General features: G+C 38.3%; 1 protein-coding gene across 9 annotated transcripts in view; it reads right to left on the bottom strand.

Moving 5' to 3' along the window:
* The window catches only part of TRPM3 (transient receptor potential cation channel subfamily M member 3), a 413,447-nt gene that overhangs the window by 28,161 nt on the left and 367,673 nt on the right, over positions 1-17,613 (bottom strand). For all 9 annotated transcript variants that reach the window (XM_071448697.1, XM_071448692.1, XM_071448696.1 and 6 more), the window contains 3 exons: positions 12,207-12,347; positions 6,763-6,891; positions 4,548-4,799 (listed from right to left, as the gene is read on the bottom strand). In XM_071448697.1, coding sequence (XP_071304798.1) covers positions 4,548-4,799; positions 6,763-6,891; positions 12,207-12,347 — 522 coding nt within the window. The remainder of the gene's footprint in view (positions 1-4,547; positions 4,800-6,762; positions 6,892-12,206; positions 12,348-17,613) is intronic.

The raw sequence follows: 17,613 nt of genomic DNA, 5'->3' as shown, positions 1-17,613 counted from the left end.
ACGGAGGAACGGGTGGCAGAACAGCCTGTTTCTGCAACATAAGGGACACCATGGTGGTAACCAGTGAGAAAGGAAAGCTGTGATACTGGCTGGGATAAAAATCCGCTTGGTGGGGGAGTCTGACAAATGCCACATTAAAAAAAAAAAATCAGATAACAGACAGTGAACTCTGCTCTTCTCCACTGTTGAGGGCCTCATTCGCATATGCCCAAGATTAACTAGTGTTTGCAAACAGTGCCCACCCATTCAAAATGTTCCTGAAGTATGTGGGACAGCAATCCTACAAGATGCTGAATAGATCTGAAGATTAGAAGAAGCACTATTCTAGAAAAGGCCCTCAAGGGAGCAGAACAATGGGCATCAGGCAGGTACAACAGAGATTACCCAAAGTGAATGTGAAAAAAATGGGAGTTGTGTAAAGTCCCTGGTAAGATCCCTTTAAAACTTACAGACTTGCCAGGTCTTCATAATTGTTACAACTGAGCTGTTTTTCACAGTTCTGTACATAACTTTTGTCTCTAGGCAAAACTCAAGTCGAGAATCCTCTAAACCTTATGAGTTTTATTCCCTTCAGTCTCTGCATTTTCTGGCTCAGCTGAATTCAGCCCTCCCTTCAAGAGAGGCGTGAACCCACCCTGCAGCTCAGCTGGTGCCTTGTGGCTGCATGGGGCACTGGCTGCAGCCCGAGGGCAGGGCTGCTCGTGGCAGGGGCTGCTGGAAGAGGGACCTGCTTGTAGCACATGGAGCTGGTACTGCTGCAAGGGTTCTTCAATTTTAAAGCAACCTGAGGTAAAAGCAACACTGGGGAAGTATGTACCAGAGAAAAGAGGTTTACAGGGGAGCAAAGAGAAAAAGGTATGCTCGTGTGTTGAGAGAGAGGATCTAGGAGAAAGGCACCAGCGGAGCAGGGGTCAGATGAGAGAGAATCAGCAAGATGGAAAGAAGGAACCAAGGACAAGTGAAAAACAAGCAGGGGAAAACAAAAGTCTTGAGGTTCATAAAATAGCAGGAAAGAAAGAAAATAACCTTGGGGACATGAGAGAGGAAAAGAAATGCTTTAAATAATTAAAAACCAGTGAAGTCAACCATCAACATTCCTCTTTAACTCAGGGCATTAATCTCTAAAAAAAAAATTCCTTTAAGAAGAGAAATTCCAGATCATTGTACTTCAGAAAGCATCCTGAAATGGGAAAGCTGAATAATGACATTTAGTTCTCACTGCTTTCAGGGAACAAACCTAGAGGTGAAACCTGATTCCTCCTTTCTGGTCTGATCAAACTTTGTTTCAGATGGCAGTATATAACTTGATATGATGTAATGTAATAACTATTTAAAAATGTCATGCAAACAAATAAACAAAATCAGTATTTTGAGGCAATTTAAGACAATGTATGAAATGCTCCAAATATTTTTGATCAGGAGTCACATGGGTGTGACCTTATGTTGCAAGAAATAAAATTTTTAGTGCTGTTCCCCATTCAAGATCCACATTACTTTTCTCCTTCTTCAGTTGGGTATCTTCTAAACTCTCAGTAACTTGTCTGAAATAAAATAAAATATATGGACAGATTTCCACTGACTTTAATGAGCATTGTATCAGGTCCTTTGGCCTGTGATGTCAAATTACAATTGGTGTTTTAGCAAGGCAATCTAAAGAACTCATCAGTTATCTGCTTAAAAAAGTGTTAAAACACAATATTTTGGGGCACAATTTCATAAAGAATTGACTGTATTTCAACTTTGTATTTGCAGAAATGCTAAAAAATGCAGATATTTCCAGACATTAAAGGAACTGATATACCTCTGACTCTATTGACATTCCACAGTCATGTAATTCAGTTTAATTCCAGAAATTTCCTAAAGGAAATTAGATCTATCACTGTGCAGAAATCAGAAAAACAGAAGCATATTCTGTTACTGAAATCAGTAGATAATAATAAGCTCGGGCATTCAGTTTCCTCCTTGTATCTTCATTTTTGCTTTAACCTATTGCTTTTAAAACACTCAAGCCCATTCCTGCTACTTGCTTAATTTCCCTTGCATGTTTGTTCAGAGTGGCCAGAAGTAAAACTTATTATGGGTATTTCGTTGACTGCAGTGTAGAGGAAGGTGAAGAGAAAGCTACTCAACACTGGAAAGATAGAAAAAGCCATCATTTTCCTCCTGTGTCTAAAACTTACAATAGAAGCTCAAGAAAAGGTCTCAGGCATTAAATATGGTCTGTTGAGGACCTCAGTAGTTGTGATGTACTGACTTTGTAGAAATATGTATAACCAACTTTATGTCTTTCACAGAGCTGAACTGAACTTAACACCATTTGGAAGAATGCAAGGAGGTAGAGAGATACATGATTTAAACAAAAATACACAAGAGAGCCCATGGAGCAGCCTAGAGTCAGCAGATGCAGCTCCCAGGGAGTGCGTGTGTTGCACAAGAGAGTAAGCTGGTGAGAAAATAGATGTGAGAGGCTGATCTGAGTAACTCAAACTGGTTGTGTATTGCATGTGTAGGCAAAGGGGATGTGCCAGAGTGGCTGAAAGTGCAAGGAAAGTTGGACAAATGATGAAAACCAAGCAACTGGAAGGCACAAAATAGAAGAATTTGCCTCCTTTAACAGCTGCCTAGAGCTTCAGAACAATTTGGCTGCTAAATTCAACACCCTCTAATGTAGATACTGAGAACACAGAGGTTAGAGATTTTCCTGCATTTGTTTTCCACAGAAAGTAGAGTGAGGTTTGATTTGTTGTACACATGTGAGTGACAAAGGAATGAAAATGCTATTAATTTCAATCACTTCCTTTCTGCCTGACATAGCAAAAAAATGAACCACTCTTTGTACTGCTGGGGGAGTACTATCAGCCACCTGTAACACTGACTACTAGAAGTTTGTTGCACATGGGCCCTCTATTATTGAACATTCGCTCACTCTGCCTGTGTTAGCACCATAGTTCTGAAACTTTAAGTGCATGTATCTGTGAAAAATAAAGCCGAGTAGAGGGGTAGCTGTTTTTTCAGAAGTTTTATACACTTTGTATTGTGTAAGCCCCGGTGACCACCAGATCCACTGGCAGAGAGTCCAAATGTGGCAGGAAAGAAACCTTCTAAAGAAGTGTTTTCTCTTTGATCTGTATTCCTCCTGAGTATTTTCACTCTGGAGCTCTGCAAAACTTCATGTCAACCTCCCTTATGCTTTCTCGGAGGAAGGGTACTTCAAAATCCCGTTTCCAGGACATAACAACTCAACTATCACTTTCATGTTTTCCCTCAATCTCTCTCTCCGGCTTTTTTTCCACTAAGCTCTTTTTTCTTTGTCAAACCCAGCACTGTGGGCTTGCAGTAGAAAGCTGGTAAATTGAGGGGATAAGACAATGGTTCCCTGTTGGATAGGGTGTGTAAGTGGAAGTATATTTTGCACTTCAATTTTATACCTGCTCACTGAGCCTGTTGTGACTAATGTAATACCAAGGAGATACTGTAGTCCATGCACTCATACATGTCCCCTTTTCTTATGATGGTGAGGATGGATGAAGCTTTTCTTTAAGGACCATTGTGAGATAAATACAACAGACAGCCTGTTTGGACTTGCTGATTATTGTCCCATACCAAACAGATAGCAGTATTTCATCTAAACGAGTTAATATTAATTTTACTTTTTTTACTTAAAGTGACCTTCAAGCGGCTTTAATCTATTTAGAAAATCCCAAATCTTAAACCTCAAAATGCATGAAACAGACATGATTTACACAAGAAAAGCTGGATACTGTATGCGAAATGTGTACATATATCAGCTACATATGCAGGTATCCAAATATCAGGGATGTGTGCATGTGCATCTGTAAATCCAGACATTTTCTTTAACTGAAACAAGCAAAATGCTGCTTAATTGCAACACTTCAATGGAAACATGAAAATTGAAAAGTCAAAAGTCAAGCATGTGGAAGCAAATGTCTTTTGATTACTTGTGCATGCATTTACTATTACAAAAGCTGTTAATATTCCTGCTATGGTGTGTATGATTGATGTGGCCAGGGCACAGAGGTTGCACTTATGCCAATGGATTTCTCATGTCACCAGGACACACCTGAACTTCAATGATGGAAGACCATGTGAATGTGGATCAAACTGTAGAAGGGTCAGTCTTAACCATAACCATTATAGTTTTGAACACACCATGACTATCACAACACATTTGAGAGTCTCAAGGTACTACACACCTGAACAATTTTTTCTTTACCTTAACAAACCACCTTCCTTTATAATCACCACATCTCCTTTGCACTTTCTGCAAGTGAGGCACACAGGGGTGTAGGGTGGCTCTGCTGTTGAAGAGTGATGTCAGAGAGAGAAAAATGATACATCATCTAACAGAAGAGGAAAATACCAATCCTCGATTCTGGAGGTTTTGATTCAGTAAAGCACTGATTTCTAGCCTACATGGAAACACTAATGTAAAAATCATATGGGTGGATCTGCAGCAATGCCACTGGGTAAGGACACTGAGCCAAAAACACGCTGCCAAAGAGAAGAGGTTCACCCAGTGCTGTTACCATTTTCCCAATCATCATGACGTAGGGCCCCAGGTACTTGTTGACGCCGAAGATGTCCAGCAGCCGGATGTACCAGTAGATGATGTTGACGCAGTAGATGACGCGGCCGTCGCTCCGGAGAGGCAGGTCTTGAAGACGGAGAACCATCCCAACAGAGAACAGGAGGATAGCTATGAGGTCAGTAACATTCCAGTACTCCTGGAGCCAAACTTTGACTTTTTGCAGCAGCTTCCCAGGCTCTGACATGAGGATCTGAAGGACAGAGGAAATGCAGAGGAGAGGAGCTGAGCTGTTTTCATATAAAAGTGAAGAAATCTGTAGTAAGCAGATAGATATATGCCACGAAGGCCAAAAGAAAAGCTGATAGATCCTTATCATCCTTATCATCCTTATCATCCAAATATCTCAGGTACTCTCTGTTATTTTTCTCCTGAAACATTCAACCATTCAATCATTAACATGTATCTGTGTGCAAGAGACTTTAAAGGACAAGGCAGACAAAGGACTCAGTCTAAAATCCTCACCAAATCAGTAGAAATGTGTGTATGTATTTCCATTTTTCAAATGTATTAACCCTATCTAGGGTCTTGGAATGGAGGGTAAAATACAGAAAGATTTTTTCAATCAGAAAATTTACATTTAAAGAAGCTATAGATTTACAGAAAGTTACATTAAAATATGTATCAAATGACCAAGAAATAATTAATAACCATAAAGCTATGCATCAGAAATTTAATTCAGAGAGATACTAGATACTACTTGGGCCTGTTTTTGGAAATTTGGTTACACAGCCAAGAGTGAAGGTCACAAAACTAAATAATCTTACCTTATGAATTTATTGTCATTCTCCTTGCAAGATCATTTGTGTAACTTGATTGTGTTTCCAAACTACTCTTAAAATTATTATTCAAGTGATCTCCATGAATAAATCCCACCATTTAGAGAGTTACCAAGCTATTGGCTTTCATTTTCTATATTTAGCCCAAGAACATTTGAACATACTCACACAGTTCCTCAAAAAAGATGAATTTGTTTTTGGAATGAATTTTGGGCTCATCCGTGAAAAATTCCAACATCTGCTTAGAAATCAATTGTGACAAATGTTCTTGGTAAACTTTTGTGGAAGTGCCAGTTTGGGCTGAATGATTAGGCAAAAATCAAGTCACACAACTCCTGAGTGCAGCCTCCTATCTGCTGAGCCAGCAGTGCCTTGGCTCCACTAGAATTGCAGAGTCCTCGTGTGGCTACTGCCACTGCTTTCCTTTCTCTTCTGCTTAATGACGTGTACTCATGGGCCACTCAAGTAGGGTCTTTTCCTCTGTTCTTTTTATTTATTATGTAGCATTTACCATACAGTGTCAGAAACCCGTCTTTGAAGCCCAAGTGTGGCAAGCCCATTTTTAGTCTAGTCCTCCAGAGCACTGGCTTCAGAATGTACAAACATAACTGGTAACAGATTCAGCCCAGGGGTACAAATGTGCTCTTTCAGCTGAGGTCAATGGGACTTGCATTCACTCACATTAGGGCTGAATTGGGCCTCTGGTGTCACTGTGGAATAAATGGACCTTTGGCTAAGTGAAAGAGGACAGCATTAGGTGGGAGAGACCATGAGGGCAGGGTTAACAGAGCCACTTCACTCACTTTATAGACCGAGTGCTATTTTAAATGCTCTCTCTCTGCTTTATGTGTCTGCTTTTGCATCCTTAGGCAATTGCACACTATTGCTTGACACATCAAAAAAATTTTAGAGTCACATTTTAAGGAATTTTGCTGACCTTTAAGGCTTGTCAGAAGATCCCCTTGTACTTGTGAATGCTATTAAAGGAGCATCACACTGAAATTTGAACACAGAAATTTTGTGGGAGTAGAATAAGGAAAGGGAGAAAGAAAGGGAGAAAGGGAGACAGGGAGAAAGGGAGAAAGGGAGAAAGAAAGAAAGAAAGAAAGAAAGAAAGAAAGAAAGAAAGAAAGAAAGAAAGAAAGAAAGAAAGAAAGAAAAAGAAACCACTAATTTTAAAGAAGAGAGATATTTTTTCCTGCTTTTTTTTTTTAACAATCCATTTGCCTTTCTGAAAAAAAAGGGCAATTTTATGATATGCTCATTCATAAAAACGAACCCTGAGAGAAATAATAAAAAAAGATATTAAAATGAAAAAAATCCCTCAAATCCCATGCTTATTCCTTTTTTACTATTTCTTGGCTGGGAAGACTTTACCTCTCTCATCTTCTCTATTCCCAGAGTGAAAATGTATGAAATGACAATCCACTCCTGAATAGATGGCCAGCGATCCATCTTCACCAACACAATGTAGTTGAACAGCATCAAGTAGCCTATGTATGCCAGCTGTAAATAAAAATATGAGTATCAATTGTCACTATCTATACAACTGAGCTAGGATATGATTTGATATTCTTGATTCTATTGTAACCAGGATTTCACAGACAACAGAACAATAAGACCGTCCCAGGTTGTCTGAGAAAGGTCACATTAAGTCACATACTGTATGGAATCTGCAAAACACATGCACATATGTCCAGCTATATCTATCTCCTCAAAAAGACTTTATTAATGCAGTTCCCTTAGATCATCCCACAGTGATGGTAATCCTAATACCACTGTGTCCACTACCCAATTAAGTAATGCTACATGAGATTTCTCTCTCATCTGCTTCTAAAAGCCTTTAGTCCTCTAACACTCCTTCGTGTGTCATTCCCCCGCCCCCCCCCCCCCCCCCCCCCGCCCCCATTCACCTAATCTGAGCTGCCTGGCATTCTGATTCCAGATTTTAGGCATTATTAGACGTCTTCTTACCCAGTGTAGTACTGACCTAACCCAAAGCATGTTTCCTCCCCAAAACACTGCTACTCCTACTCACACTGCTGCAGCAAGGAGCCGGGCATAGCCATGCATTCATTTGCCTTATATTTTTTTGCAATTTTTAAGTGTGAATGTTTTTCTTTTCCTTCCTAATATATTCACCTTCCAGATTAATTTTTGACCAAGACAAAAAGTGAATTCAGTTTTTAGTTTCTTTTTCTTTCTTTTTCTGCATGCTGATTGTAATCAAATGGTCTGTCAAAAAAGACGATTTCAGGCAAATTGCATCATCAATTTCCTGAAGTTCAGAGAAACCCTAGTGTCATTCTGGAGCATAGGCTGTAGCAAGGATTCCACTCTGGTTCGTGGAGGCCAGAATCCAGCCTCCTGTCCACTTTGCCTTTCAAACAGCAGCCCTATAAGAAAATGCATCTTAAGGCTAAATATAAGTCAGAGAAAAGATGACTCAGTTCTGTGCATGAACATTTAGTCATTGTGACAGAAAGCTGTAATACATACATCTATATTTGAATTCAGTTTTTATCTCAGTTGTATGTTACTCACTATTGCGCACATGGGCTCACATGTAAGCTGAAACAGCCACAAAGGGCATTGAGACTTTTGGGTAGGATTATTTCAATGCTCTGCACCTCACAGAATAGAGTTTATAGCTCTATTGTACTTGTTAGAGAACGTCACTTCCATTCTTTGTAAAAGCCACCGGATTCTGGCTTTTGTTCCAGTTGCTGGCTGAGAACACTCAAGAGAATTTGTTCTGTGGGCCATAACTATCAGTTTAGAGGAAGCGGACAGTTGAAGCACTACTTCTTGTCCGCATAAAACAGAGGAGGAAATGATCTCATTTTTCTTTCAGTTTGTGAGGGATGATAGATTGCAATGCACAGTCATTGGAGGCTGCTCTTCCCTTACCAGTCCTAAAGGAAATGGAGAGCAATGTAGACCAACACTGGAGTTAGGAGAACCTCTGTCTGGGCAGGCAGAACTGGATACACACCTCCCTAGTGGAAATAGCACCTTCTAATACAGAGCAAAAAGCCAGGTGATAGTGTTACTTAACACTCCTCTTAGACCTTATTGATTACTAATTGTCAGGAAATCTACTTTGATCCGCTTCAGCAGCCTTTGGTGAGCTGGTGAGCTTTGCAGTCAGTATGGCAAAAGAATGAGGGCACAGAGGTTACAAAAGTCACAGAAACTGCAAGAATCTAACTGTGTCTGGGGGTTTTGCTTCTTCCAGGTTTTCTTTTGAAATGCTGGCTTTTTTGGTTTTGGCAGGTTTCTTTATGTCAATTCAAACTTAGTAAAAATTGCAAAATATTTTTGCTTGACAAAAGAGAAAGGAATCTTGATTTGTGAGTAAACTTATACTGAAATGGCTCCACTTTGACCCAAGAAATTAGCCCTTCAGTGACAGGGTGAATGACAGTCTCCTCCCTCCCCACACTTCTAACTTGCTCTGACCTTCCCGGAGGTGACAGTGATCCAAGACTGTGGTCAAACTTCAGTGTAGCTGTTTGAGCTGGTACTCAAGATTCTTTAAAAGTGCCACAACAGAAGTAGCTGAACCCTGTCTTTTCTTGCTTTTGCCTGGCTTGACAAAGAGCTAGGAGCTGCCACTGTCACCATTGAGGACTGAAGAAGCTAAGGAAGGAAGTGCTACTAAGAAGTTTCAAGGGTGGATTGCACCTGGCCCTTTTATGGATGCAGTCCCATTCTATAGAAAATACTGGAATACTCATTGTGGTAGAGGACATACCGGGAAATTGTACCAATAGCTTAATGCTTCAAGAAGGAGATCACCCTCCTCTTTTCTGATTGATTGCAATAATTAAATGATCATAAACTCTTACTTCCTGCTAGTATCTCAGTTAATGCTAGTAGTAGGGATGCCTAAATATTTTGCTTTTTATGTATTTTTCATATATTTGTAGCTTTTTATACTACTATTAAATAGTTATATAGTTCCTAGTATTTTTGCTACCATTTCTCTTAGATTTTAGAGTAGTAAGTTAAGCTTCTAACACATTCTTGAAATACTGTTTATTTCTTATTCTGTCTTATTCTTAAGAAAAAGAAGCCTGACAAGGAGCAGGCTTCTGTTTTCTGATCAGAATCTGAGGAGACACAATATGAAATGGGGAAAAGAAGCCCTAGATCAACTCCAGTGGGGCAGTACCCAGAGAAAATAACCTAACCAACTACTCTTCTAATTGGACAATATTTGTTAGTTATGCAAATTTGTTAAACTTATAAAAATTGTACAAATCCAATGCCATGTGAGCTCATCACCCCCAGGATACCTGGAAGTTTCCAATAAAACTCAACTTTTTATTTTACTATTTTAACACTGCTGCAAGCATTTTTTGACATTAGGACAGTGGGAGTAGTCAACAGTAGGAGAAGATCATCCTCTTCTGCTCAAGTAATCTGTGGGATGAAACATTTGCATCATGGTTTCCAATACAACAGCCAGAAAACACAACAGAGCAGTTGACTTTTGAAATTGCTTCATATCTAAAGAGAAAGGCTAAAGTTGGTGGGGAGCTGTTGGTTTGTGTTGTTTTTTGAGGTTTTTTTTTTGATTGGTTTGTTTTGGGATTGTTTTTGAGGAAAAGTTGTCTGGTATCTGCTGAGCCAAATGTTTCTTACTCAAATATCTCATTTAGCTTGCTCTTGTGTATTTAAGAATGAAGATGAATACAGCTATATAGTAATAGAGATAGGTAAATGCAGAATATTCAAATTTTTTTTAAGTGGTGTACAATAGCCATAGGACCTTTACATGCATTTTGGACTACGGAATGTAAAATTTGAACGATTTCTTTTGAAATCCATGAATTATATTTGTGCCTGTGTATTTGCAAAATGTGATAGACTGTACAATTTTAATTCTTCTCTGAAACTTGTTTTGCTCTGAGTCTCCAGGTGTTCTCAATATACACAACAGGTCAAGCATGGCAGCCAGAATCCACCTTAACTTGCTCTCCAGGTTCAGTGTATCCAAGATCCAGTCTTAATAAATGACCTTGATTGAGACCTGCCTCAGGACATAAAAGTGTAGGAACAAGCCTAAATGGAAATCCAATATTGATTTCTCTCTCCCATTTAAAAATTGAACTAACAGGATGCTTCTTTCCATTTGCAGTGTAAAGACTTTTCTGTTTGTGCATAATACACACTGCAATTGATAATGGGACTAGGCTGCTGATGAGTCGTTTCTGGACTTGTGGGCTTGATTAATGTTCGGTGGCGGCTGACTTGAGCAATAAATTACTCCAAGTTGTTAAACTCTGCTAGTCTACAGCGTCCACCACAGTTAAGACTTGATTGATGTGAGTTGTTCCCAACATCTGCAAGGCAATTTTTCTTATAAGAAGTCACTTGCAGAAGTTTTCATTCTTTGTGATTTGCTGTGCTTTCAGCAAAATGATGGAAAATATGACTGGGAAAAACCACCTGAAACCATCTAGCCAATTCCATTGGGCTGAGGCATGATTAATTCCAGTGTACCATAATGAACATGTCTTGATTAAGATAGTTTAGAAATCACTAATAATGGAAAATCTAGCATGTCCTCACACAGTTCATGACAGTACTTCCTGGAGCAGTTAGAAACTGTTTCCTAACTTCTTACCTAGAACTGTCTGGGTGTTATTTTTTGTCCTATTCAGCAAGAATTTTGAGGTATTTACACATATTCAAAACCTGTCACATTCCTTCTGCAGACCTTTTTTTCTTTTAACACAGGAAACATTCTTGCTTCCTTAATCTCTCCCCTTAAGTCAAGCTTTACAAACTTGAAACATTCTCCTTTTTTGGGGTCTTTCAAACCAGTCCACACTTGTCACATGATGCAGAAGCTGAACTGGGATGGAATATTCCAGATAAGAAGGCTGAAAAGATCGTTTTCTGTGATCTTTTTAGTCTTATCCTTCTACATTCTAGTGTAATTTGCAAAATAACTAATAATAGCTAAATAATAAATAAAATAATAACCAATCTCTATCATCCAAGTTTTGAATAAAAATATCAGATAGCACTTGATATAGAAGAAAACTTTAATCCTGGCTTCCAGCTTGATAATGAATATCTACTCTTGAGGACTAATTGTCAAAAAGCTTTTTATCAACATAGTAACTTTAATATAACTTTATTAATTTAGCTGTGAGAAAACCCTGTGAAGTTTTTGGTACTGTTTTACTGTAGTTGAAATCCGTGATATCATTTTTTTCTGCTCCTTCTGGAAGCTTAATTTCTTTCTAACACAGTGAATATACTGACTTAACTAATTTTTCCCTGAAAAATGTACATTGGCTGTCAATCATGTCTTTGATATCTTGTGGGTACTTACCTGCACATTTTCTCTGAGAGACACTCCACAGACTGGTCAAAATAGAAAAACAAATAAAAAAGTTCCAAGGAAAGAAGTTCTCTACCTCTTTTTTTCATCAGTTATTAGATAATTCATATTCTGACTCAGACCAACCTCCCACTGGGCTTACTATTGGAAGCAATCCTATTTTGAATTTTCCTATTGGGAATTCCTTAGGAGCACTACAGCAAACTGCTCCTTACCATTTTTTTTTTAAAAAAAACCATACCAAATAATTCAAATTTTAGCCATTAATTTCCTGAACAAAATGGTAATCTTTAAAAGTCTTGCAATGCTTGCAGACTTCTACCAATATTTTTATTAAACTATTTATCTGTAAGCACTCCAATACATATAAATGTAGACATCAATGAAACACAAAAGATCACCTTAGTCCAATTTCAGTATTTGTATAAACATTATTAATATAACAGGAAAGATTTCTTACAGTGTAAAACCAAAATTTCACGATGGGAGCATTGTAGAACTCGTAGATCTTTCTTCCAATGGGGATCATTCTGTGCCTGCTCTGAACTTCCTCATCCTCCTTCTTTCTTGAGGACTCTCCATTGCCCCGTCCGAGCATTGCCTACAAGAAAGATATATTTATGTTTCTTTCTTGTGAAAGAAAAATTACACAATTTTTTGAAATGTCAATAGGAAACTGTTCTTGATCTCTAGATAAAACCAAGTGACCACAGCTAGGCATAAAATGCTTTGCTTTCAAATTACCTTTTTGCAGGGAGGCTTCTCTTTAATACTTTGAAAATGGAAAGCTACAGCTTTAGCCTCAACCCTCAGCTTGAGAGGGTAATTCCTGACAAAAAATAAGTGTGGAGAATATTTTTAATTTTTGCTATATGGACAGAAACACTTTTACCTGACAACAGCTTTATATGGTGTACTTCTATACAATAAACAGATGCAGACAGAAAACAGGTAAATTTTGGTTTTAAATAAAGACAAGTTCATAAAGCTGAGATTGAGAGAGAACAACAAGGGAAAAGATGAGTTGATAGTCACTGAACTAGAAGCAAAGGAGACAGTGGCACTTTATAGGTTAATCACTGGACCTGTCCCAGGTTATGATCCCACAGTGAAGCTTACATGGATGTAAGAGGACTTACTAGTAAAGCTCTCTGCAGCAGAAAGGTCTTGAATTGCAATATTCATGTACATGATTTTAGCTTCTTCCATAGTGAAGTTCCAGGATGCCCATGCATTGCCTTTGCTGGGCTTGATCTCACAGTTACCATTTTTTTGCAAATCAGACCCACTAAGAAGCTACACTGAGCTCAAGAAACACATACATAAGAAGTCCCCAGCTATGAGTGCAAATGTAACAGTCAAAAGAAGGCAATATTTTGTTTGCTTACCCTTAATTTTCATTATCAGCTGCAGAGAAATGGAAGAACTAAACTACAATCACTGAAGTTAGTGCTTAAAAGAAGTTCCTTTGTATTTGAAGTGTAATGTGACCTATTAAATATTCATTCTGAAGCAATTATTTAGTGAACAGTAGACTAAGACTGGATTATAGCTCCATGTGCCTTTTGCAAGTGCTTACTGCTTAGTTTGTGGATGCAGCACCCTGCACAGGAAATATTTGCAAGAATTGAGACAAATCTAAGTATGCAGGGACTGCATAAGGATGCATTTGTTTCAATGCTTCTGTATTGCTTTCCTACAAGTAGATGAAGGCACCTTTGTGCTTTTGTGTTAACTGAAGCAAACTTTCACCATCTGTGAAGACAGCATTGTCCTCATCTGCAACTTAAATGGTGGAAAACCAAGGGAACAATTAGATGCCAGACATATAGTTGTCTTTCTATAAAAAGGTCCTTCTTGTCTCTCTATCTGCGCTCTCCAACTCAACTGGATGTACAGAACATACTTAACTATTTGGCTTCAGGTGAGCTATCTATTAGTTGATAGGTGATCAGTTTCTACAGCCCTGCAGGAACCGGTGATGCACTTCTCACATATTTAAAAATAAGAATCACAATTTAACCTTTTCTTTCTTTTCCCAGCCTCATGTGGAGCTATTCATATAGGTCTTTTCCCTGTGAAATAGTAATTTGTAATGATAAACTTTTTTCAGTCAGTGCAGATATTTGTAACATTATTAGGACTGGGCTTGGTCCATATGGCTCCTTCTCTTTCATTTCATTTCATTTCATTTCATTTCATTTCATTTCATTTCATTTCATTTCATTTCATTTCTTTGTTTATTTATTAATTTCATTTATGCAAGTAGTTTTTCCTGTACTATTATTACTTTCCTTGTGAACCCTTACATTCTTGAATCTGACAACATACAGATGTGGCTGTGCACATTTTCAATAAAATACAACAAAAATTCAGGACAGAAGTATACTGCACTGAAACTAAGCTGCTGGGACTGTCTCAAAAACTAAAGCTTGCTTTGACCAAGTTAACCTATTTCCTTTAGTTTTAATGGCTGAAGATTTTTAATTTAATTCCCATAAATACAGATAAAACATAACCTATTAAAAATTAAATGTATCTCCTGTCGGCTCTCACAGAGCCTATAAAACACCTTGAAAGTCCATCAAGACTTTTATAAAAAAGGAAAGAGACAAAGTGGCTATTAAGCAGAGGAGAAGGGTTTTTATGGTTACGAGACTTACTGAATATAACCATAGTAGCAGAAGTTATACAAAATCCACAGAAGATATCATTACCTGAATTCCACAAAATCAAAGTGATCCTTTGGTCCATATCATTGATTGGGTTTGGGGGGGGGAAATTTGAATATGATTGGAATGCTTTGGGAACACTACAGCCCAAGACGGTAGTAATTGCTTCTCTCTACTTATTGATGCTGTTCTGGTAAAACTGCTGTCTGGAGCTACAGAGTTTTCTGTAGCTTTTCCCAAGGCTTTGTCTCTGCTGTCCCCTGGTGCTCAGGAATTTTGCAGCAGAATGTAAATGAATGCTGCCTCCTTTAACAAATGAGCAATGCTGTGCTTTAGTGAAAGGGATTATTTTACAGAGTTCAAATCCTTCACAATTTTACAAATTTACAAATTCTGAGACAGACTTAATTCTCAATGAAATCAGTGAGTTGCGGATATTTTTATAATAATGCTCTTTCAATATCCAGATTTATGCTTTATTTTATGAATTCTGATTTCCTGTTTGCTACTGCTTTCTTCTTGATAACAATGTGGTAATTTTGTCTCATTACAATTATTTTTGAATTAGTTCTATCATATAATAGTACCTCCTCCCCTCCCCCATGCTACAGATGGTGAATTTCTCTGAGATTGCTAGGGATTAGTGACCTGATGTTCCTGACTGTTAATTATATCTCAGTATTAACAAACTGAAAAGCTTCCCCATTAGAAAGATTCAGAAATAACCTATGTAACTGTGTTAACAGAATAATTGCAGTGCCAAATGTGAAAAAATGTTTTTCTTGGAGTGGGATGCAGTAGGGTGGGAACAACTCAACACACTGCTCTGTGTGGGCGGCATCTCTTTCTCTAATACATGATTTTGTCCATGATTCACCATGAGTCATGCAAGGTAAGCTTGACAGCAGCTCAACCTCATTGTGAATTACAGTACAACTGCATCATTTTAGCCTGAAGGGATTTTTTCATAGTTTTTACATGGAGATTTTATTAATCTGGTTTTTGTTGTTTTGTTGGGCTAGATTTTGTTTTATGTAATTGGGGACTGTTTGCTGATAATGAACTATCAGGGGAGAGTTTTGGGTTGTACATTTTTTCATTAATATATGTTAACAATCCTATACTTTGCTTATGTGTTTCATAATTAAAGAACAGGAATTTCAGTCTTTCTGGAATGAATACAGACTCTTCCAATTTCATTCTGAGTGAAGTCCACATGCTATATAGAGACTTACCCCAGTTCACAGAGAACTGGTGTGGAAATGAGACATAGCTGTGTAGAAACACCTCCCTCAGCACACCCTGCTGGATCCTACATGGTGTGTGAAAATGCGGCCCCCATGGTAGTTGTTCTAGGATTACTGTTCTCTGCCCTGAAACACTGGTAGAAAAACGTTTTAATGTCTTTGATTTACAGACATATAAAATTAGATTTTGCATGTGCTTGGTGGTAACAGTGAGCAAAGAGGAACAGGACCAAAGTGACAGGAGCTCAGCTGAGCAGGGCAAAGAACTAGACCTTGCCAGGGCCCATATGTGGTAGTGGTGATGGTAGTATGGAGGATTTCCAAACTCCTGGGAGGGAGAGAGAACCTCTTCTTATGGAAAGGGTCAGCACTTCTTCCTTGACACCACAAGCAGTGTCTCCCAATTCCATTTTCCAGACAAACTAAAGAGGTGCCTGGTTGCTGGCGTGTGAGGCGCTGTGAGAGTTGTCTTCCACCAGGAAGGGCAAGTTGGGCCAGGGGCACTATGACACGGATCTTCAGACTTTTCTGTGCTAAGGACTGTATTTTTAGTAATATGATTAATATTGTGTTATTTCTTGCCATTGAGAAAAGACTAAGTACATATACTACAGATGAATAAATGTGATCCCAGAGGCCAATAGAACTAGCTTTGCTGCTGCTGAAAAGTTCTCAGACTAACTCGGTGATGCTCTGGAAGTCCAAACTTCCTATTCATTGTGGAAAATCGAGGCAAAATGAACAAAACAACAACAGAAACACCTTTTAAAGGACTTAGATGAGTTATTCTGTGTTCTGAAATAAAAGCATTTACTGGGGAGCTCTAATACCTAAACAATAATGCACTGAATAGGGTTAAGGATGCTCCTAGTTATGGCTTCCAGAATTAGAGTTATTCTGGGAGGATGGGAGGCTTCTGAGGTTTCTGACTGACCTGAATTTCAGCAATTAAGGCCTTCATTAGGATACTGTACAAATAGAAAATATCCCTGGCGTTAGACTTTAATGCCCTTCTAGTTCTCGGTGTTTAATATTCAGGATTAATGACTGTCAGCTCCATACATAAATTGTGGTAAATTTCTTGGTGGTGAGAAGCACTGACGAGAGCAGTATTCAAATGTGTTTTTGTGAGTAGCTGCTATAAGCCTGTTTCTTCGCATCTAGGTGTTAAAGGAATGTGTGCCTATCACTCTCATGTATCTGTTATAAAGTTAAAAGCAGTAAATAACAAGTAGTTTACAGTGAATAAACACATCTTCATAGTATATCCACATGTTCAGTTACCCACCTGACCCTTTAAGAGGAGCATAAAGCAAATACATACTTGCAGCAGATGCACCCAGTTAACTTCACTGTTGCTGTAGTCTGCTGATCACATTATTCTGTGCAAATGACGTGTAAAATAGGGAAAAGATGACTGTGGCCCTGTACCTCATGTACTCTGCAAAAGTGCAGTACAGAAGAAGAAACTGAGTCCTTGGTCTGTCTTTAGTCACCTGGGCTTAGTGCAAGACACACAGGAAATCAATGAACAGACCTTGCCTAGATGAGACCTCTTTGTCTTCATTTTAGCAGAGAGAATATGAGTGTGACATGATGAATACAGAGACTTGAGAAGTATTCATAGGAAATGGTTAGAAGGAGAATCAGGAAGACTATTTCAATTATATATTATTTGCTGAAAAGGGAACTTTGAGATAAAAATGATTTTTTAACTTTGCTTTTGTTTGCTAATCTTATGCTGAACAAAAGTCAGGTTAGGTGAGTGACTAATCTATTGATTCAAAGTTCAGCAATGGATTAAACATTTATGATATCCCAGCACAATAAATTATTAATCTTATTGAAGTATTTATAAGGTATCCTTAATATACTAAAGGATACCATAGGTAAGGGGAAACGTCACAAAGGGACTTCCCAAAACATCTTTCAGGCATCCTCTGATCAG

Source organism: Agelaius tricolor, unplaced genomic scaffold (genome assembly GCF_023055355.1).
Source record: "Agelaius tricolor isolate 1412-34295 unplaced genomic scaffold, bAgeTri1.0.p SCAF_27, whole genome shotgun sequence".
NCBI classification, from domain to species: domain Eukaryota; kingdom Metazoa; phylum Chordata; class Aves; order Passeriformes; family Icteridae; genus Agelaius; species Agelaius tricolor.
Note: the sequence above shows the minus strand (reverse complement) of the source record. Positions and strands in the feature narration are given on the sequence as shown.